The sequence below is a fragment of the Bombus vancouverensis genome, chromosome 15 (genome assembly GCF_051014615.1).
Source record: "Bombus vancouverensis nearcticus chromosome 15, iyBomVanc1_principal, whole genome shotgun sequence".
NCBI lineage: Eukaryota > Metazoa > Arthropoda > Insecta > Hymenoptera > Apidae > Bombus > Bombus vancouverensis.
In genome coordinates, this window is record NC_134925.1 from 10,337,297 (window position 1) to 10,360,784 (window position 23,488).

General features: G+C 40.7%; 3 protein-coding genes across 3 annotated transcripts in view; all 3 read left to right on the plus strand.

Moving 5' to 3' along the window:
• The window catches only part of shg (DE-cadherin), a 92,355-nt gene extending 80,735 nt beyond the window's left edge, over positions 1 to 11,620 (plus strand). The window contains exons 8-15 of the mRNA XM_033350339.2: positions 101 to 680; positions 934 to 1,115; positions 1,450 to 2,794; positions 3,631 to 3,854; positions 4,289 to 4,504; positions 4,838 to 5,177; positions 5,821 to 5,973; positions 7,325 to 11,620. Coding sequence (XP_033206230.1) covers positions 101 to 680; positions 934 to 1,115; positions 1,450 to 2,794; positions 3,631 to 3,854; positions 4,289 to 4,504; positions 4,838 to 5,177; positions 5,821 to 5,973; positions 7,325 to 7,467 — 3,183 coding nt within the window. The 3' untranslated portion in view covers positions 7,468 to 11,620. The remainder of the gene's footprint in view (positions 1 to 100; positions 681 to 933; positions 1,116 to 1,449; positions 2,795 to 3,630; positions 3,855 to 4,288; positions 4,505 to 4,837; positions 5,178 to 5,820; positions 5,974 to 7,324) is intronic.
• Positions 10,904 to 15,007, plus strand: LOC117166412 (uncharacterized). The gene is made up of 4 exons (XM_033350355.2): positions 10,904 to 10,913; positions 12,376 to 12,622; positions 13,690 to 13,900; positions 14,688 to 15,007. Exons 1-4 carry the CDS (start codon positions 10,904 to 10,906, stop codon positions 14,730 to 14,732), a joined length of 513 nt encoding a protein of 170 aa, XP_033206246.2. The 3' UTR covers positions 14,733 to 15,007.
• Positions 15,008 to 15,127: 120 nt separating this feature from the next.
• Positions 15,128 to 23,464, plus strand: LOC117166408 (uncharacterized). Its single transcript, XM_076624825.1, has 4 exons — positions 15,128 to 15,383; positions 16,146 to 16,766; positions 17,798 to 22,458; positions 23,106 to 23,464. Exons 1-4 carry the CDS (start codon positions 15,311 to 15,313, stop codon positions 23,313 to 23,315), a joined length of 5,565 nt encoding a protein of 1,854 aa, XP_076480940.1. The 5' UTR covers positions 15,128 to 15,310; the 3' UTR covers positions 23,316 to 23,464.
• The last annotated feature ends 24 nt before the right edge of the window (positions 23,465 to 23,488 follow it).

Here is a 23,488-nt window from a genome sequence, read left to right on the forward strand (position 1 = left end):
GCAACAGCGGCAGCGGGCTTAACAATACAAACAATGAAAATCATAGACGCATACAACCATCGGCGCATTCTCATCGTTTCACACCCTCGTGTTTTTCTAGGTCACGTACGAATTGGATAACTTCCGGGATCTTTTCGCTATCGATAAGTATACCGGTAACATCACCACTCTGACCACGTTCGATAGAGAGACCGAAGACACGTACAACGTGAAGGTGATCGCCATGGACAATTCTCCCAGTGCGCTGTTCAAGACGGGGGAGCACAACAAAGGTCAGCAAGTGTTTCGCATCGAGATCGCGGATAAGAACGACAACGCTCCCCATTTCACGCAAGCTGTTTATACCGCGAATTCGATCCTGGAAAATGCCAATATCAACGCGCCGGTCACCGAAGTGAAGGCCAATGATTTGGACACTGCCAGTCCGGTTACCTACAGCATTATATTTGGCAATACCGACGACAGCTTTTATATCGAAAACACAACTGGAAAGATCCGCGTGAAGAAGCCGTTGGATTACGAGAAGATCACGGAATACAATTTGACTGTGAGAGCTTTCGACGGCGTGTATAACGATACCGCTCAAGTGAAGATTTTTATCGAAAACGTAAATGATAATCCGCCGGTCTTCGAGGACTTTAATAAGAATCCTACTATCGAGGAAGAGAAGCTGGTGGAAGGTGAGCAACGCGTTCAGCGTTACTTTCATAGAATAGAATTTCGTGCTCATAGAATAAGAGTTCCATAGTCTGTAGAATACGTTTTGGTCGAATCTCGAGAGATCTGAAATTTCTGCTTCAAAGATCAAGACCGTGTTCTCCGAAGCTTGATTAATTTTATGACCTCGATACATCTTCCAATCGCGTTCCTCTCAATAAGACTATGTTCGAGCTTTTATTATAAGCGAGTTTGATCGCTATGCACTGGTTACAGGTTGTATCACCACTGTGGTCGCTTACGATCCCGACATCAAGGACAGGAACGCCGATCAGCATATCGCGTACTTTATCGTAAAAGAAGACCAACAACCTCTCATAGGTATCGACAAATCTGGTTGCATGACCTTGAAGAAACCTCTGGATCGCGATGGCCCCTTGGGATACTCCATGTGGACGGTAAGTTTCCTTTCAGCTGTGTACCTTTCATTTTAGTGCCATCGAGCGCTTCGTCGATCGGTCGGTGCAAAGCTGAAAAGACGATTAACCGAATGGCAAGGAGAGAGCGCTGTTCTCCATCGCTCCAGAGATTTGGTCCACGTAGTAAACGTCGGAATGAGTACCTTGCGTAGATATTTCATACATTTTGCACACGATGCACATTTTCCACCTCGAATGCATAGAGGTCAGCAGTCGTTCGGTTTTTGGAATTCTCGTCGAGTCGCGACCAATTAATCGCCACTGGATTTCCTCGGAAGAAACAGCGAAACTTATCATATCCGATTGGTTTCAGGTGATCGTTATGGCGCGAGACGAAGACGGCTCCCCGACCGCGCTACGAGAACTCGTAATGGTGAACATCACGTTAATCGATATAAATGACAACGCGCCATTCCTCGACATGCCCTATCCCGTAGTATGGGGTGAGAACAGGGCTCCTGATAAGATCACGGAATTGAAGGCTCGCGACTGGGACTCGGACGAAAACGGACCTCCTTTCCAATTCGAAATAGACAAAAATACCGCTGACGACGAGATTCTAGCCAAATTTGCTATTCGAGACGCCGAGTTGTTTGCTCGTGTCGAGTTCGATCGAGAAGAACGAAAGAGTTACGACATTGCGATTGCTATCACGGATAGCGGAAAGCCACCCATGACGGGAACATCGACGTTGACCGTAATCATCGGTGACGAGAACGACAATGCTATGTCAGAGGGTTCCAGCTCTATATTTGTCTACAATTATAAAGGCGAGGCTCCAGAAACAAATATCGGACGAGTGTATGTAAACGACGCTGACGATTGGGACTTGCCAGATAAGCATTTTGCCTGGGCATCGACCCACGAAGGATTTACTTTAAATCCGAAGGACGGTATGATCACGCTGCTTCCAGGAATCTCGAACGATACGTTCGTCCTCAAGTTCATAGTCACCGAATACAGCATTCGCATTCCGCGACATCAGGTGAACGCGTACGTGAACGTCACGGTGAAAGAGCTGCCCGAGGAAGCGGTCGCTAGGTCCGGATCCGTGCGGTTCTTCGGAATGACAGCCACGGAGTTCGTCGCTCCTGGCGAATCTGGCGTTAGTAAGAAGGAAATATTTCAGGAGAGAATAGCGAATATGCTTAATACTTCGGTGGAGAACGTGGACGTGTTCACGGTGCTTCATTCGCCGCATCATAACAACAATAGTTTGTTGGATGTACGGTTCTCGGCGCATGGCAGTCCTTATTACGCCCCTGAGAAACTGAATACGATCCTGGCGCAACACACGGAAGAGATCGAACGAGAGCTAAAGACAGATATCTTGCTGGTGAATATCGACGAGTGTCTCATCGAAAAACAGCATTGTAACAATACTTGTCGTAATTATCTGAATGCAAGCACGGTCCCGTATCCGGTTTATACGAATATCAGTACGTTCGTTGGAGTGCGAGCTGTGGTAGATCCACAGTGTACTTGTCACGTTGCTGAACCGATCGTTTGTCTGAATGGAGGCACACCGTTGGCAGATCGATGCGAGTGTCCTCCGGGTCTCGAGGGGCCGAGATGCGAGCTTCTTGGCATTGGTTTTCATGGCGACGGTTGGGCTATAATGCCGCCACCTGGTCAAGCTTGCGACGATTCTCATTTGGGTTGGTATATTTCTTTCTTCTTTCCTTACTCTTCTATGCCACGCGTTACAGCGATGCTAGTTTAAATTTCAATACAGCAGTGTGTCCACAATTCAAGTGTAGTAAATTCTCGTTACTCGCAAGAAAGGTCGTTTAATTTATAATGGAGTTGCATACAATTGTATACAATTATACGTATGGAAAGAACGTCCCGCGGAATTCATAAGGACGTTTAAAGATACACATCGTTTATCACAAAGATAGACATCCGTTATGGCTGCTAAACTAATTGCTAATAGCATTATCCTTTATACTCCTATATGACGAACCCTGTAATACATTCTCTCAAGTTACGTTACAAAAATCTGTGATTTCAGCATTAATTGGGTGATATTCCTCGTGAGGAAATAATTATTTATGAATTTATAGGAAATTTAGACATGCAAGGATACATAATACGTATATAAAGTTTCGAAAAAAGATCCACAAAATATCCATAATACAGTACTTGTTCTAATATTTATTCAGCGAAACAGATCTCTGCCCAGATTCTACTCTTTTAATTGCGTTTTAATGTAAATTTACACAAATATTTGCAGTCTACTGACGATAAAGCTAGAGTAAATACAGCGACAGTATCTAAATACTGTTGATATTTTTCTCACTTATTTCCGCCAGATCTATTCTCCTGCATTCTCGCGGAAATCGAGAGTACTGCCGCAACAAATTTATCGTCCGTTCCGCGAGAATTACAATCCGGATCCTCGATTTATTGGAATTTAAACTGGCCACTACTGTATCCCTGCAGCAGCTGAACGTCAATATCCATTCATCACGTGAATCCGTTTGCGTTTCAGGTCTCGAGATAACGCCTCACATAGACAACGGTCTGGTATTTTACTTTGGTCCGATGACGTATAGTTCAAAGATCAGAATTCAAGACTTCATGGCCCTGGAACTTCAACAGGGATACGCGGTTCTCTACATGGACTACGGGTCTGGCACTGTGAAACTCGATCAACCGCACATTAAGCTCACTGACGGAGAAAGACATAGGATAGACGTTTACTTTACGAAGAACGTAAGCGCGATTGGTCTTTATCATCGTAGAATCATTGCGTTCTACCTTTTCCCCATAACTCTTTATATTGTGCGCTACGGTGTCGCTCTTGTTTTTACTATAATCTTCGTTCGAAATACTTCATGGTCATTCGAACCACATGCATGTACTTGTATAAATATTTTCCATCGTTATTTAGGGTATAAATACGAATACAGAACATCAATAGCGATATATTAACACACTGTTGACCAGATATTTTATGCAAAGATTGACTATATTTCACGCGTAAAACACAAAGTTTACTCGTGACCGGTTAACAATGTCGTGCATGAATAAACGAGTTTATTTGTGACCTGTCAACAGTATGTTAATAAGTGATACGAATAAAAGCAGTTACCTTTTGAACGTAAGGTCCAAACTCTATGTTAAATTCCATATTTTATGCGCTGCAGGCGATAGAAATGAAAGTGGACAACTGTGGAATCTCCGCGTGTATGAGCTTAACCGCGCCGCAAGGACCGAACGGATTTTTGAACGTGAACAGCCCCTTGCAGATAGGTGGAACTCTGACTAATCTCGCGAAGATGGCTTCGCAACTAGGATGGGATTATGTACCTACCGACAGAGGATTCGTCGGATGCATACGCAACATGACCTTCAATGGAAATGTAACGCCTCGAAGATTTTACTTTATGAATTCTCTTATTCTATTTTCTTTGCCTGTCGTCGAAAGATTTCCTCGATTACGAAAGGAATGTGACAGAACTGTTATTGATAAACGCGAACGTTGCCGTGTAAATTGTACGTTAAAATCTTTTTCCCGAGTCGAAATGAAACAGCGAGACTGAGACGTAGAAAATTAGAAAACACGGAAGCACGGCTAATAGTTTGGCCGAGCAACTTTTCCGAAATTACTGAGCGGAACGTGATAAATTCTATAAATTCAGTTCGTCCAATAATTTGTAATCGCGATATATCTTCTTTGCTATTCTATGTTTCAGACGTACAACTTGGGTATGCCATCGCTATCTAGAAACGCGGATCCTGGCTGCGATCACGGAATGGCAAAAGCCGTGTCCTTCGGGATCGACACCAATTTCATTGTCGCGATCTTAGTTTGTTTCGCGATATTGTTGATACTGTTGTTCGCGGTGGTGGTGCACAGGAAAAAGACCGACGATCTCTATAAGGATATGGACGACATTAGAGAGAACATTATTAATTACGAGGACGAAGGAGGCGGCGAAGTCGATACGGGCTACGATTTGAACGTTCTTCGAACGATTTACGACGCGCCGCCTATCGATTCGAAAATTGCGCCCGTTGGCTTGCAATCCAGAGGTACGATAAATTGAATAAGTAAGCCAGCAAACGCATGTTATAGTCGTAGTGTAGTTACACAATTTGTTATGGTATTATATGACACAGCTCTGTAAGACGAATCAAGAGATAAGCGTTGTTTAACACTTTAATCCACTAAAGGATAATATCGCATTATCATCCCATCAGCAATCATTTTCATTCGATTTAGATTATCGAATTTATTAGCGTATTATATTATCGAATTATTTCAACATTCTGCTTACGAAAAGTTTTTGTATCTTGTGTATAACGATGTACAAGTCACTGTATTCTCGTGTTTCAACTTTTACTACTTGTTCATTATGCTCAGTCTTAGACACATACATGTATTTCATGTTGATTACTGTCTGAGCTAATTAATTTATCAGCTGTGTTATTATTCTGTCAAACTATACGAACGATGTTACTTTTTTAAGTACATTTTATTATCGCGTAGGGATAAAAATTGTTCGGTTCCGCTTTTTCGCTCTATCGCTATGAAATAAACCATTCGACGCGCTCGTGATAACGACCACTAAGCCTCTGTCAGAGGGTTAAATCTCGTTCGAATGGAATGTCGCAACGAACAAAAAGACACTCGAAGATCAATTATATACGTCCGCTTTCTTTTCTCGCTTGCCAGGTCCCGACGAAGTGCCGGATATTTGCGGTTTCCTAGACGGCAAGAAAGAGAGCTGCGACAAGGATCCTGACACGAATCCGTTCGACGATGTCAGGCATTATGCGTACGAAGGAGAAGGCAATTCCGAGGGTTCTTTATCATCCTTGGCTTCATGTACGTACCACTGAATATGTGTATCGTTCGTTTAATTAACGGAATCGGCGGAAGTAAATAAAATTATGCGACCAAAATCTAGGAAAACTAAAGCGGAATTTACAGTCTGAAAACATCATAAAATGGTACAAAACATTGTACTGGCCAAAATAGTAGGTAAAATTGTAGAAAACAATGTGAGTGCAACAATTGAAAATTTTTTTATTGCAAAATATGCTACGTGTCAATGAGAATAATGTAACGTAGAAATCAAGTGCAATTTTTCTTCCTCTATAGCTATTGATAATGCTGGAAGATAGTATCACGATGTATAGAGAAAAATGTAAATGCTATTGAAGATTAGTTAATCGTTTCTTGGCGTTTGTCTATGCCATCTGTCTAAGTGTAAATGAAAGGAGCATCGAGCTTTCCTTGCAACTAACTGCAAGAGGTGGCACGTACAGAGGTTCTACACGCAGGTTTCCATAGATACATTTTCCTTTTTCATAAATTTGGACTACATCGATGCACGAGTTCCTTTTTCTCCCGCAAAACTTGTTTCTTGGCAGTTGCAGTGTTTTCTACCAGACACTCTCCAATTCACCATGGACTGTTAGCCAATAATGGTAACTGGGGCCGCAGCCGTGTAGCGAATGAAAATATATAGCGAGGAAGTAAAACGTTAAATAGGATCACCGATCTGTCATCATCAGCAGTTCAACGATGAGTCATGAAATCAGAGCTATCAGCATATAAATTAGAATAAGAGTTACAAAGTGGGGACCGTGGTTTTATGCGCTTCTATCTATTTATGAGAAATCTGAAGACGCAGAGATGCACGGTAGCCAAAGTACAATGCGCGAAGCAATTTTCTATGCGTACCTAGGTTCCATCTTCTTAATGACAGGCTGAAAAATACGGATTTGCATAAATCTTTCTTCACAAGCAGACAAATTGTTTTCGATTTATCGCGGAGCTGCTGCGTTGACATCGTACAACCTTGAACGAAGTTCTAGATCCTTACGATTCCCAACACGTTTTAAATTACTCGCTGCGGTCATCGAAAGTTGTTAACTTTAATCAGTGGCTGATTTTACGACCTCGTACTATCGCTACCACTTATTATACCGCGTAATCAATTTTCTTTAATCTATTATACAAAGGATATAATATATACGTACGTCGAAGTTTTCTACTGGCAACTGTTCGGATATTTTCGTAAGCCACTGTGTACTGTAACGCGAAGCAATTTCGATCTCAGAAATCGGAACCGCTCTGATTAGAAAAAAACTAAAAAGTACGCTCGATTCTGTTGGAGAGACGAGATAGAATCATCGACTAGTTTCTACGATATTTCCTTTTTCTTCTGCAGGTACCGACGACGGGGATCTCAAGTTCAACTACTTGTCGAACTTTGGCCCGAGGTTCCGCAAATTAGCCGACATGTACGGAGAAGAACCCAGCGACGAAGAGAGCGACGGAGTCGGAGAACGCGAAAGCGAGAGTTGGTGTTGAGTCTCGCGCGACCTTTCGACTTTCGACTCGAAGAGTTCGCGACAATTAACTCGATAACTTCCGATCTCCTCGACGAAGCAACGATTCCTCTTCGCTTCGTCGCCTCGTGTACTTAACTCGAACTCGAGGATACCTGTTGTACTTTTGTATCGAGGACACAGTGCCGAATCACGGCATCGGTAGCCACATATCGTTTCGGCAGAGCGTAATCGAAGCGTAGTATTTTCCTTTCTCTATTATTTTCTGTTCATTTTATCTATTTTTACGTCTTTCCTTTTACCCGAGCAGACTGCTCTCGCAACCAATGGAGAATAACGTTCGGTTAGAATTGAATTTTCAAAGGAAACAACGGATAGCTCGTGATGCTCTCCGAGTGACGATGTAACACGCGATCTTTAAGAATAGACGACATAGCGGCGGAAGACTAAGAGACCATGAAAAAGCAAAGATAGTATTCTATTTCCTATTGACAAGAGAATATAAAACGAAGAAATAAAAAAAGACAGGTAACAGTGAATTAAAGAAAAAAAAAAAAAAAAGAAATCGACGCATCAGCCGAGAATGACTTGCTATGACGACTGTAACTCGGCTGTCTAGCATCACACGACAATGGACACGCGCATATTCGCTCGTTAATATGCGTTAATTTCGCGCGTGCATTCCACCAGTAACAAAGGGAACGATGATTTATAGCGTGAAGAGATCGCGAGAATCTGACTTCGAACGAAGATGCAAAGAACACGGTGAATTCTTTTGGCAATCATTCGAGTTACGAGGACTGGACTTATTTTTTTATACGTACATTATAGAAACGAATAAATATGTATGTATGCATGTACATGCCTGCGAGGACATCGTGGGCAACGAGTATATAGAATGCAGAGAGGAAACGAGACGAATGAATGATGGCAGCGTAGCGATAGGCGAAACCCGAGACACGATAGGGAAAAATAAAGATGGAACAAATGGCAGCGGGAGAGCGTTACCGCTCCTCTATATTTAACTTATAGACTATTTTATTAAACGATTATGTGCGCGAGTGCGTTTAGAAACTGTGTAGCAGGTGTGCGAAACTTTACATATGCGAATACACGAATAGATATAAACCTAAACACCGAATCTATGCTGTACACAGATGCGTGTGTGCATGAGTGTGCATGCGCGCGCGTCTAGGCCAATGCGATTGGAAATGGAATATGTCACGCGTGCGAATCGGTGAGAAGGGATCCGAGTGCCATATCGTGTGCCCGAAATCTGAATCTAAAATCGATCCACCGAATTGTGCACGAATACACGAATGTATGGTCGCAACGTTTACCAGCGACGAACAGTTCCAACGCGACTGTTTGCCTTTTCTTTTCCGCCGATTGGCGATAATCGTTTATCTCGACATCCATTTTATTCCATTCGCGAAGACGACTCTGCACGCGCGCGTGTGCCTGCGAATATTTCCAAGTATATGTATATAGATATATATATATATATATTATGTATGTATGTATATCCGTGTACCTATGTAGGCGTTCGCGCACGTACGTACACGTATATATGTGATAATAATTTGTAAGCTTTTTGTACGATACATCAACGGCGATATGCATATGTATAATAATAATAGTAACGATAACGATAGTCGTAATAAGAACAACAGCATCAGTAATAAAAGTACGCAAATGTATATCGATGGCGATTCAGGTGGACTTTTAACCCTTTGCGGTCGTATCGAGCTTAGATTTGGTTGCCGGAATTCATTTTCGTTGAACTCTAATAATTAGATCGCGGATTTGTATCTGTTTCTAGAAAATTTGAAGATAGAAAAGCGCGTAGGAAACATATAAAATATCCAAAGTAGAGTACTTGTTATAACGTTTAACGCGCGAACCGAATTCCTGTATCTACGTCCTACTACGCTCTTAACCGTGTTCATAAAAATCTGAATTTGTATAAATATTTGCCATCTACTGATTACGTAATTAAGGGAGATACTAAAAAGATCAAACTGATATTCGTTGCTGCTACTTTACATCTACGGCTTTCCTTTTGCCAATTTAGAGCGTTGCTTATGAAATATTTTAAGAAATGGAAATGTCTACCTGCACTAACTTGTAAGTCTTATCAACTCATCGAGGACCAAAGTTGCGTTCAGCGCGATATTTCATTTACAATTTCTTTTTAACCAATCTACACCGTGGAATTCTATCGAATCCACGTTAGAACTACGAAAGGGAATATCGAAAATCTACCGAATATCAGAATTTCTTTTCCCGTATAAAAATTGTACGAAACATGGAGAAACTCGATCTATTTTGTATCGCCATAAACTGTTCCTTCTTCGAATTATAAAATTCTTCTTGTACCTTCGATTTATGTCACGGCCTTCCGTAACGTGATTTATTATTCTAATACATTTTTTAACCTGGTGAAACAACAACTCGTGTCTAAATTTTCTAATAATATTGCGTTTCACTTGATCGTTCGTCGGATGCCACGCAACCTCGAAGAGCGTCGTATTCGGTATGACATACGATCAAACTGGTTCTTTGCCTCGGTAGCCGAGTGTATACGCACGATCGAAGTACCAAGAGCGTTCTGATGGCAGAGAGAAGTCGTACGACCGCAAAGGATTAGCAAACTCCGTTTGGGTGAACTTACCTACTGAATCGACTTCAAAGCGCCGTCGAAAGATTTAACGTGTAATTTATACGATAAGAAACGAATGCGGTTTAGGGGAGAGCGCGTGATCTCAGATGCGTACAAGAGTAGTTGGTTCGTACGCATCGATATCCAAGAATGAACGTTTTCTTTCTTATTTAGATGACGTCTGTCACCGAATAATTACGATTGCACGGGCACGAGTATCGAGATACGTTATCGGAATAATAAGATATGTGTTAGTAAATCACCTGTCGTATCATACAGGTGGGCGTCTTTTTAACGATACACTCCGTCGCAGTACAAAGAACGTCTCCGTCGGCAGCGGCGAATAAGAAACGTGAAACGATCGCCACTCATCGGCAGAGTTCGGCTCGATTTTGCCGCGTCACACTTATTTATCGCGCACTGACTAAGCTACGAGCGGACTAGTTCGCGATACGCTACTTATGCTATATACTCGAACACTGCCCTTATGTACAATTAAAGAGAAGAGAAAAGAATAAAAAGAGAAACGACGCGACGGTTCTGTTCCACGACCATGCATCTAGCTGGTCAAGGTGTGAGAGCGGCGACACCTAAAGCTCCGTTCAGATTAGTCGATTACATATTTGAATTGGAGCTGTTTTGCAGGTGTTTCGAAGGATCCTGATTTTAAGATAGATAATGAAAAGTAAACTGCAAGTAGTTACGTATGTCTGTAAAATGTTCATCGACGAATATCACGCATAGCAAGTACGACTAAGAATATTAAGTTGAAAGAAAGGTGAAGTTGCTTTAGGACATGAATATCGGTAAATACGCGAAGCTGCGAATAACGCGATACCTATCGCCTATACCGTTCCATTTCGAACTTGCCTCTGTTCCAAATCCAACAGTGGATTTTTCCACCTTGCGCCTTTTCATTTTGAGTAATTCCATCTGCAATGTTAACGAATTTAAATAAAAGTCTCGAAGGAGAAGCGACGACGACTGCAAAGAGATCGGTAAAATTCTTGAAAGAAATACTCGAAAGGATATTTCGAATCGAGTAACGTAACAGATCGACACCGGTAAAATGCTATAAATTATTTGAAATCGAGCGACTTTCGAGCAACGAAGATACGCGCGGAAATGTAAAAGGATATTTCAAGAGATTTCGAGTTGCGAGTCAAATTTATATCGCTTGAATTCAGGTAATTCATCTAATTTGAACGAAGCTCTATTGTCAAAGAGGCGTTCCTCTTTCCGAGTGATGTTGGCGAAAGAGTCGCGAGACGAACACTTTAGCCACAGGTATACGCATATACAGGCTTCTTGTAAATTATATTCCAGGACACGCGAGACCACAATGGTTGGCCGCGCGACCTACTCGACATGTGATAGTTGATCGCAAGATATACGCGCAGCACATCTTTCACCTTTACTCGCGAGATCCATCTACCGTCGTCGGAGATACGTGTAACTTCGTGTTCTTCTTTTTTTTGTAGCAATAATAAAAGACGATGACATTGGAAGTAAACGTGGTTTGCGATATTTGAGAGGTTCCCAGGCCAATACGAAATATCGTCGACGGTAAAATACAGCGAATTAAACGACAAGAGATAAAATAGAAAGATTAACAATACGAATGCTAGGATCGAGCCACTGATCGACAGACTTAACGCTATTGGAAATCGTAAAGAGGAAATTTTCGTTACAGCATTCGATATACCTTTACAGCAAAAAGAAAGTTATTAAAAATATAGACAGATACCGTGATAAATAAATAAAGATAAATTGGATTTGTTTCACGCGCGTTATTAATGCACAGTTTTCTGCGTAATAAGCGATAAGCTGAATATTCGCATAATAAGTAACGTCAAAATATATTAATTTCATACAATTTAAATACACCGAGTACGCGTCGAATATAGAATATTCATGCATATAGAATATGCATCGAATATGTATGTATACATATATTTTATATCAAATTAATGCAATTTGCTCGTCGTTCGAATCACTTTGCAATTACATCGGGCAAATTCCATTGCGGAAAAACGTTACAAATTCTTCACGCGGCGCTGTTACGAGGAAACACGTAAGACACCATAGACGATCGAATCGCAAATGCATCGCGCTAATACATTCGCCGCTATCGTGAATATCTCGCATCGCTCTGCGAATTCCTTTTAAATCGGAAATTTCCCCACTCACTGGACCTTGGTTAATTAATGGAAATCACGGCAGGCTTCGTAGTGACGTTTGCCGAACGAGAAAAAAGAAACCCTTGAGTCGTTGGATTGCGACACGATGTCTTTCATAGAATTCACCCCGGCGCCAAGCCGGACGTTTTACGTTGTAAATTGCCAAGAATCTCGAGAAGGGGTTGCTGGGAACCTATAAAAAAGTCCTCGGCCTGGTTATCCTCTCGCAGTCGTGTTCACTTCCGGCGGACACACGATCTCGAGGACCAGAAACGAGCAGCACGATCTTCTCGAATCGCGTTGGTCGCTTTAAACGCGATTCCCACTGACGACATGTAAGTGGCCTGTTGTGCGCGCGTGAAACGTTTTATTACACTAGTAGTTACACACAGTGGCTACGAAAAATATTTCCACCAATTCTTATTTTTACAAACGAAGCGTATTTTGTAGCAAGTCGCGCGCTTCGTTTTCACAGTATCAACTTTTTCCAGTTATACGAGTATATCGTTAAATGATACGAAATTTAATACACTTGAAGCCAATTGATCGGAGTATAAGCGGCGAAAAAACGAAAGAAAATAAATGTAGAAATTTTGAAGCAAGTCGTAGAACCATTTTGGACGTGGAACGGTTTTGCCACATTGCGACACGTTGCTCGAGACGCATAAATCAAACGAGAGTATTTTATCGCTAAAAGAAAATTTATTGACAGAAATTATGATTTCTAAGTTCGACCGGACGTTACACTTTATCGTTATATTATGACGTTTTTTTTTCTAAACATAGGCTTTTTTGTTATCTTTAATGTAAACGCAATATGTGAATTAACAAAATTTTCTGAATTTCCTTTTAAATCTCACCAATACAATCATAATCGTATCTCGTTATAGCGATAATGAAATTCCAAAATGTTTCGTATAATATGTACGCAAAAACGTTTCCAAAAGTGTCGAAATACTTTCATGAACCGCTGCGCAGTTTGTAGTCGCTGTATGTTTGTATCGCTATGAAATATAAAAGAATAGAGCGGGTCAGTACGGTGTAATTGCGATGGCAGATTATCAGCAGATCAGTTGTACATATCAATTCGCAAAATAACGTTTGCAACTTGCCACTCGAGATATTTGCATTTCGGAACCTCTGCAGATTGATCATGCAGATTGATTTGTACGCGCGCGCGCACAAGGCTCTAACTATGGCTAGATCAATCACCGTATTTACTTAATTTTTCATTTGTGACTTTAATTTATCACCTCGCTGTATCTCTGCCGCCAAGAGAACCTACATACATTTTTATATTGATCGAACGACGATCGATGCATTCGTGTCTGTACATGTAATTATCGCAATCGCCAATTTAGTTACGCAACAAGCTTTTTATTCGTTTTGTTTCCTTTCATAGGCATCGTAAAGTTCGACTCGAGTTTCTCGTTTTCTCTATAATATTGCTATTATGCTTGATCCTGAATTCCGGAGCCGAAGCTCAGCTAAACTTTTCGACCGGTTGGGGAAAAAGAAGCCAGAGACTCGAATGGAGTGCCGTTAGACCCGAGTGCCCTTCGCAGGCTAGACCTTCGCTCGAACAGCTGCTGAACGTTTACCATTTGATACAGGTACGCTTTTCGCAACAAAACCGAGGAAGACAGGGATCGTTGCTGTTACAATTCGAATTGCAAAATTTACGGTATAAAGATTACGTATCTTTGGTCAATCGTCGTAAATACTTGCATCTTACTACTACTTGCATCAATACTACTTGCATCAACAGGATGCATGCAACGTGGAAAAAAAAGATACAAGCTATTGAACGTAGAGCATCCATCGTGACATCTAATAGACGAAGCGAATTTCCATTTAGATTGCATTTCCTTAATTATCTTCGTACAAATACGAATTTGCATAAATATTTGCAATGTAATTATAAACGACCAAAGTTTGTTTAGTTATCGATAAGTATTATCGACGATGGAAATTGCTTTTTATTAACATTTATGAAAACTTTATGAAAATTCTCCTCTTTAATTCCTGGTATCTCTTGTACAATGATCCGCCAACTAATGGTTATCCACGATCAAAAATAATAATAAATAATCATTTTATTTCCTTCTTCTGTAATTCCTGAAAACATACAGGTATTTTTGCCAAAGTTAATACCGACTTTTATCTACGAAAGAGCGTAATTATACTGTTGTATCGTTTAAATCATATTTGATATGTATGTAGAACACATATGTAGATATTATAGAATGATAGTTCTACTGTTCAACAAAGACGATCTTCCTGTCAACGTTCTCCTTCTTAAGAATATCAAAGGGTAGCTGCTACTTTTGTTTTGTGGAAAAGGGAGGCGGAAGAAGCATTGCCAACCAAAAGCGTTTCTTTCTTGCGTTTCGTTTGCAGATGGAAGCGCGAAAAATGTTGGAGTGTCGGAAGCCGAACGAGTGAATCCGGCAGTGGATCCGATCTGACGTTAGAGGAAACACCATAGGCTAAACATTGGACCGTTCGAGGGAGCCGTTCGAACCGTATACCTTCAACGATTTGCAACTTGTTTGGAAGCACTGGACTCTGAAACGAAGTATCCGGATCTATCGAACAAAGCTTGCTTCGATACGGTTTTCGTGCGAACGAGCCCGCTCGAACGTGCCTTGTAAAATCACCGATACGAACGATAATACAAACAATGAGTAGTAAAGGAGAAATATAATTTTCTTTCGCGTCTTCCACGTTGTCCTTCCTTTGTTCGTTTTGTTCCTTCATACGTCGACAGCTGTTCGATCGCTTTTTTACGTGGCATAAATTCGACCGGTTATGTCTTATCGACCAATCGACGGCCTTTGATTTTCTATGATCGCACCCTTTAACGATCTTTGCCGAAACTACATAAATCTCGCGCCGTAGACGATTTGCACGTTCGTCCATCCAACGTGTAACGATATATCGGTAGCAAGATAGTTTCTGTCATTTTTCTTTTTATTTAGACGCGATTAGAATTTATATACTAATATGGACGATATTATATAATGTGGACGAATATCTGTGTGATTGGCATTCTGTCTGTGATTGGAATTAGTGCACATTCTGTTTCCGACGAAGGTAAGTGAGAGTCGAACACTTGAACACGAAAATTTGCCAAAGAACGTCGTCATCTTTGTCCACCTAGATTCATATTCACGAACTTCTGGTTTTTAAATAATTAGATTAAACGTTACACTTCTGGCAATCTCTGGTATTTTATACGTTTCCTGCTATAAATTGTCTCCTTTTTTTACTTACTTAGAGAAGTCAATGCAACGTTCGATTCGCTACGAGAACGAATTATTTTCGGAATTTTCATTGTCCCTATTTGTCGTGCACTTGACACGGCTAAAATTTTGTTCATAATTCTTCTCTTTTTCTCTTTTCTTTTTTGATGCGTAAGAAATTATCACGTTAACGCAAACGCCTTGTAGAACTGTCACCATAGCGGATTTCATTGAAATCATCATCGTGCATATCTTATTTGCCACCCACATCTCTTTGAGACAATTGGCATCTTCGGATTACTTCGTTGTACATTGTTAATCAAATTTCAATTACAATTACGATCTACTATTTCCTTATTTTGTTATACCACAATTTTAAGAAACGAACACGTAAGTAGAATAATATTCCACGTATGATGACGGAGAAGAAAACCTTCATCTTTATAGTAAAATTGTTCTAGTCTACTTTTCGTTGCAAGCATCTCAAATTTTATCGACTGTATGCTTAGTATCTAGATATATTTGTACAAAGAAAGAAAGAGCGATGCTTCTGGCGCATCCTGTGTCAGAGTAATTCAGCACGCTGCTAGCAAATATCGTTTCGATTTCACAGTTTTGCCATGGTCCTTGGGAAAAGCCCTGCACGCGAAGAAACTCCCGTATGCGTACCGTGCATCGTATAACTGCAAAAATATAGGCCATTTTCCGGATGTCCACAACTGCAAGCGATTTTATCAGTGTAACAGCTTCTTCGGACTACCTTTTGTTCAAAATGTTTTTGAGTGCGAGAATAATCTGGTATTCTCGATCAGCACAGAAACCTGTGTAACGCCCGAACAGAGCGGCAGATCGGAATGCCAGAAAAGAGTTGCACCATCCGCAAAAGGGAAACCACAACCGCCGGCTTCGCTTCAGAAACCACTGAAGGAAACTAAAGCACCACCTACAAAAGCAAAATTAAAATCAACACCAACGCCAAAACCACAATCACAAACGTCTAGAAAACCGCTAAAGAAGACTGCTATACCACCGTCCCCACAACCTTCTCCGTCATCTTCACCACCATCTCCAAAACCGCAACCAGAACCACAACCGCTGCATTCATTAATTTCCCAACCGCCACAGGATCCTCTAACCTCAGCTGAACTGCAACCGAAAGACGAGTCAAAACCAGGGCCGAAACCAGAAACATCGTTGCTCAGTGTCACTGAACCGCTCGCACAATGGCATCAAGGTATAGTAATCTTCACGATATATGTATTTCCCATTTTCCTATTTTATCATCCTTATGTATCATGCAGTGATTATAACAACCATTTATATCGTTATAAAAAGAAGCTTTCTGTGTGTTGACGCGTTAGAAATAGTTAAATCCTGTTGATTATGCAGACGTGATTCTACTATGTTTGAGATTAAGATTTTGGACCAAATTGAAGCAAGAGGGTCTTTCTCATCGCCGACTGTGATGGAAATTTTTCTAATTCTTTCATTGATACGTATAAACAATGGTAAAGATAAAAATTGAGCGGTCGGATTCCGATAGCTTAAGAAAGAAAAAAAAAAAGAAAAATATGTTGAAAAGAGAAGACATCGGCGAGTAGTTCGTAATTACTAATTATTGGGAAAATATTATGCACGGCTGCACTGCATCGTATCACTGAATGGTACGCAGCAATGATATAATACGAAAGTGTGCAACAAACGGATACTGATCTAATAATCATAGCTTAAACTGAAGCACCATGAGACAATATTTTACATTTATCACTACGGACTGAACCAAGGATAAAATATGCTTCATCCCTTGATAGGGCTTTCGATCGATTCGCTTGTTCGTGTGCATCAATTTTAATGCTTTTGTAATATATGATCAATTCTACTATTTCACTACGCACAGAATCCAAACACTAGATATGTGGTATATACTATCTTTTTTATAGAATCATCGAACTAGAAATTTAAATTGTCTGTCGAAGGGCGATGGTAGTATAATTCCAGTTGCACTTTTATTATAGCACGTTGATGTTTATAAATCAGGTTAATTGCCTAAGTAAAATACATCCTGCCAAAAATAAGTGTCCGAATATTATTGAACGGTAGTGTATCTTGAAAGTTATTGTAACCTCGTATTCGATGAAGCTATCGTGACGCATCGCGACGTTTGTGTCCGTAAGTTTATACGACACAATCAGAAATACAAAGATTTTTATCGTTTATAGATTATTACTATGACGATTCATTTCAGTGTAATTCAAATTTTCACAGCTTCAAAACCCAACTCTGCAATTTTGAAACCCAACGGCACAGCTCTGGAACCCAATGCCACAACTGTGAAACCCACTGCCAAAACTTTAGAATCCACCGCCATAACTTTGGAGCGCAAAGGCCTAACACCGGAACCTATCGCCACAACTTTGGAATCAATCGCCAAAACTTTGAAACCTACCACTACAATTTTAAAACCCAACATCACAGAAGATGCACCTCAAACAATTTTGCAAATTAACAAATCTACAGTTGGAACCTCGAATCCAAACATCACAAAAGACATACCGGAACAAACTCCTGAAATCGAGAAGCCTGTCATTCCTGATACGAAACCCAACGTGACAAAAGGGCTCTTTGGACAAATTTCTAAAGCTGTGGAAACCGTCGACGTAACTTCGCAACCCAGCATCACAGAAAACATATCTGAACAAGTTCCTGAAACCGAGGGAGCCATCGTCGCAACTTCCAAACCCAACATCACAGAGGGTATAACTGAACAGAACCCTGAACTCGATAAACCTATCGTCGCAGTTGTGAAACCAAATATCACGAAAAAGATAGTTGAAAAAATTCCTGAAATTGTGAAATCTACCGTCAAAACTACGCCACCCACAATCCCGGAAGACATACGTCAACAAATTCCTAAAATCGATAAACCTGTCATCGCAACTTCAACACCTACAGCTATAGAGAGTATATCTGAACAAGTTCCTGAAAGCGAGAAACCCGTCATTTCAGATATGAAACCCAACGTCACAAAAGGGTTATTTGGACAAAGTTATGAAACTGTGCAATCTGCCGTCAGAACTTCGACACCTATCATTACAGACGAGCTACTTAAAGAAATTACTGAAATTGAAGAACACGCCACCGGGACTTTGAAATTGAACGTTACAGAGGGCGTACCTGAACAAATTCCTGAAATTGAGCAACTTGTCGACAGAACTTCGGAGCCCAACATCACAGAGGAAATATCTGAAAAAATTCCTAAAATTGAGGACGCCGTTGACGGAAATTCGCAACCTAACATCACAGAGGCCATAACTGAACAAGTTCCTAAATCTAAGAAAATCGACGACGGAACATCGATTCTCAACACCACAGAGGGAATGTCTGAAAAAATTCCTAAAATTGAAGACGCCGTTGACGGAAATTCTCAACCTAACATCACAGAGGCCATAACTGAACAAGTTCCTAAATCTAAGAAAATCGACGACGGAACATCGATTCTCAACACCACAGAGGGAATGTCTGAAAAACTTCCTGAAATTGAGGAAGCCGTCGACGGAAATTCGCGACCTAACATCACAGAGGGCATATCTGAACATATGCCTCAATCTGAAGAAGCCATCAACGCAACTTCGAACCCCAACATCGCAGAGGGAATAACTGAACAGAGTCCTCAATCGAAAGAAGCCACCCACGAAACTATGATCCCCAACATCCCAGAGGGAATATCTGAAAAAATTCCTGAAATTGAGAAAGCTGTCGATGGAACTTTAGCACCTAACATCACAGAGGACATATCTGAACAGATTCCTCAATCTGAAGAAGCCAACAACGGAACTTTGAACCCGAACATCGCAGGGGGCATGTCTGAACAGACTCCTCAATCGAAAGAAGCCACCAACAAAACTATGATCCCCAACATCCCAGCGGGAATATCTGAGAAAATTCCTGAAATTGAGAAAGCTGTCGAAGGAACTTTTGCACCTAACATCACAGAGGACATATCTGAACAGATTCCTCGATCTGAAGAAGCAGACCACGAAACTTCGATGCTCAACATCACAGAGGGAACATCTGAAAAAATTCCTGAATTTGAGAAAGCTGTCGATGGAACTTCGGAGCCCAACATAATAGAAGGGCTATTTGGAGAAATTGTCGGATCGGAGAAACCTGCAGTCGGAACTTCGAACCCCAAAATCACAGAGGGTATATCTGAAAAAATTCCTGAAATTGAGAAAGCTGTCGATGGAACTTTAGCACCTAATATTACAGGGAGCATATCTGAACAGACTCCACGATCTAAAGAAGCCGACCACGAAACTTCGATGCCCAACATCACAGAGGGAATATCTGAAAAAATTCCTGAAAATGGGAAAGCTGTCGATGGAACTTCGGAGCCCAACATAATAGAAGGGCTATTTGGAGAAATTGTTGGATCGGAGAAACCTGCAATCGGAACTTCGAACCCCAACATCACAGAGGGAATATCTGAACAGTCTTCTCAATCTAAAGAAGCCACCCACGAAACTTTGATCCCCAACATCCCAGAGGGAATATCTGAAAAAATTCCTGTAATTGAGAAAGCTGTCGATGGAACTTTGGCACCTAATATTACAGGGGGCATATCTGAACAGACTCCTCGATCTAAAGAAGCCGACCACGAAACTTCGATGCCCAACATCACAGAGGGTATATCTGAAAAACTTCCTGAATTTGAGGAAGCTGTCGATGTAACTTTAGCACCTAACATCACAGAGGGCATATCTGAACAGACTTCTCAATCTAAAGAAGCCAATCACGAAACTTCGATGCCCAATATCACAGAGGGAATATCTGAAAAAATTCCTGAAAATGGGGAAGCTGTCGATGGAACTTCGGAGCCCAACATAATAGAAGGGCTATTTGGAGAAATTGTTGGATCGGAGAAACCTGCAGTCGGAACTTCGAACCCCAAAATCACAGAGGGTACATCTGAAAAAATTCCTGAAATTGTGGAAGCTGCGGAAGGAACTTTAGCACCTAACATCACACAGGGAATATCTGCACAGACTTCTCAATCTAAAGAAGCCGACCATGAAACTTCGATACCCAACATCACAGAGGCAATATCTGAACAGACTCCTCGATATAAAGAAGCCGACCACGAAACTTCGATGCCCAACATCACAGAGGGAATATCTGAAAAAATTCCTGAAAGTGGGGTAGCTGTCGATGGAACTTCGGAGCCCAACATAATAGAAGGGCTATTTGGAGAAATTGTTGGATCGGAGAAACCTGCAGTCGGAACTTCGAACCCCAAAATCACAGAGGGTACATCTGAAAAAATTCCTGAAATTGTGGAAGCTGCCGAAGGAACTTCGGCATCTAACATCACAGAGGGCATATCTGAACATATTCCTCAATTTGAAGAAGCCATCAACGCAACTTCGAACCCCAACATCGCAGAGGGAATAACTGAACAGAGTTCTCAATCGAAAGAAGCCGCCCACGAAACTTCGATCCCCAACATCCCGCAGGGAATATCTGAAAAAATTCCTGAATTAGAGGAAGCTATCGATGGAACTTTGGCACCTAATATTACAGGGGGAATATCTAAACAGACTCCTCATTCTAAAGAAGCCGCCCACGAAACTTCGATCCCCAACATCCCGGAGGGAATATCTGAGAAAATTCCAGAAATAGAGAAAGCTATCGATGGAACTTTAGCACATAATATTACAGGGGTCATATCTGAACAGATTCCTCAATCTGAAGAAGCCATCAACGGAACTTCGAACCCCAACATCGCAGGGGGCATATCTGAACAGACTCCTCAATCTAAAGAAGCCGCCCACGAAACTTCGATCCCCAACATCCCGCAGGGAATATCTGAAAAAATTCCTGAATTAGAGGAAGCTATCGATGGAACTTTGGCACCTAATATTACGGGGGGAATATCTAAACAGACTCCTCAATCTAAAGAAACCGGTCACGAAGCTTCGATTCCCAACATCCCGGTGGGAGTATCTGAAAAAATTCCTGAAATGGAGGAAGCTATCGATGGAACTTTAGCACCTAATATTACAGGGGGCATATCTGAACAGATTCCTCAATTTGAAGAAGCCATCAACGGAACTTCGAACCCGAACATCGCAGGGGGCATATCTGAACAGACTCCTCGATCTAAGGAAGCCGCCCACGAAACTTCGATCCCCAACATCCCGCAGGGAATATCTGAAAAAGTTCCTAAAATTGAGGAAGCCGTTAACGGAACTTCAAAACCCAACATTACAGAAAACATATCTGAACAAATTCCTGAAATGGAGGAGCCTGTCATTGAAACTTCGCAACCTAACATCACAGGAGTACTATATGATGATGTTGCTGAAGCGGGGAGAGAGAATGCCACGAATGTTGCGTTATCGATAACCCCGGTTTCCTTGCCCAAGGGAATCAATGAACAACAAGATTGTGTCAAAGAGGGTTTCTTCCCTGATTCCGAGGATTGTTCGAAATTTTATAGATGCGTACTATACGGAGATTCGTTGGTTAGGTACCAGTTCTCTTGTCCCTTTGGAACGTTTTGGGACGATCAGCTGGAAACTTGCAATTTCCCAAAGAGAATTAAGTCCAAGGGTTTATGCAAACGTCGGATGTACGCTGCATCGCTAGTACCTGAATTTTCAAAGTTCAAAATTGAAGACAGTCCTGATATTGGCAATCTAAGCGTAGATAGGTTCTGTGTCATTTGTCCAAGTGGTTTTCGGCGACATCCGAATTTCTGCAATATATTTTATCAGTGTGTTAATAACGACGATATGATGGTGAATATTATACCGTTTGCGTGTCCAAGAGGCTCCGTCTTTGACGAGGAAAAATTGTTGTGCTCATCAGGAACAGACGATTGCGCGAAAGTTTCACTTCACAAACTGCCTGATTCGATTACAATCGTAAGCATCTCTATTTTGCTTTTCTCTTTTCTCTAAAATATGCACGATGAAATATGATTCACAAATGTATTTGAACACTTATAGAAGACTTTCATAAATATGTGTATATGTATTACGTTATACATGAATCGCCGTGATGAGACCTAACTATTATAATTGTATTGATAAAATGTGTAGAACCCAGGAATACTAGTTTGAAAGCTTCCTAGAGCTAGTTTGAAAGAAGTTTATTATTTTAAAAGTTGCATGCATATAGGTTTATCCACATTGCATATAAAGTTTATGCTATTGCTTTAGTCGTATCTCATTATTAGACTGCGGATTTTTATGCATTTATTTTAAAGTACAAAAGTGTACAGAACGCATAGAATATGTTTATATATATAAAATAGCCGAAATATAGTAGTCGTTACAATTGTAATAAGTAAAATAATTGTCTCTCTAAGTAAGTTCGTAATTGTATGCATAGAAAAATATGAATTTGCAGAAATATCCGCAGTTTACCTATTACAGGGTTAATGAAATTTCAAAATATTTCATATAATACACATAATATATACATAAATATGTTCTATGGTAGATGTTTAAATACTTTCGTGAGTCACTAAATGTATTTCTCGTACTTACCACTTCTCTTGTTTTTTCAGATAAACCGCTTAAATGAGGCATTATGTACAAGCGAGGGTCGGTTCCCATATGATGAACCTTGTTCGAGCAAATATTTCAAATGTATACGTAACGAACGAGGAGCACTCGAAGGATATCTACTAGATTGTCCGTCGAAATATGCGTACTCACCAGTTTCGGGTAATTGCGTACCTTCAGAGACATATCCATATTGCGCGAACTATTATTAAATTAACGATAATATTGAATCTTAATCACTTTTTAATTTTACACTTGTCGCAATTTGGTGATTGTTGTAACGTGTTGGAGTTTAAAAATATCTACTTTTTGACTCAAATTTAATAGTTTTTATATATTTTGTCCACTTAATATATTTTATGTTATTTTATTTTTACGATTACGC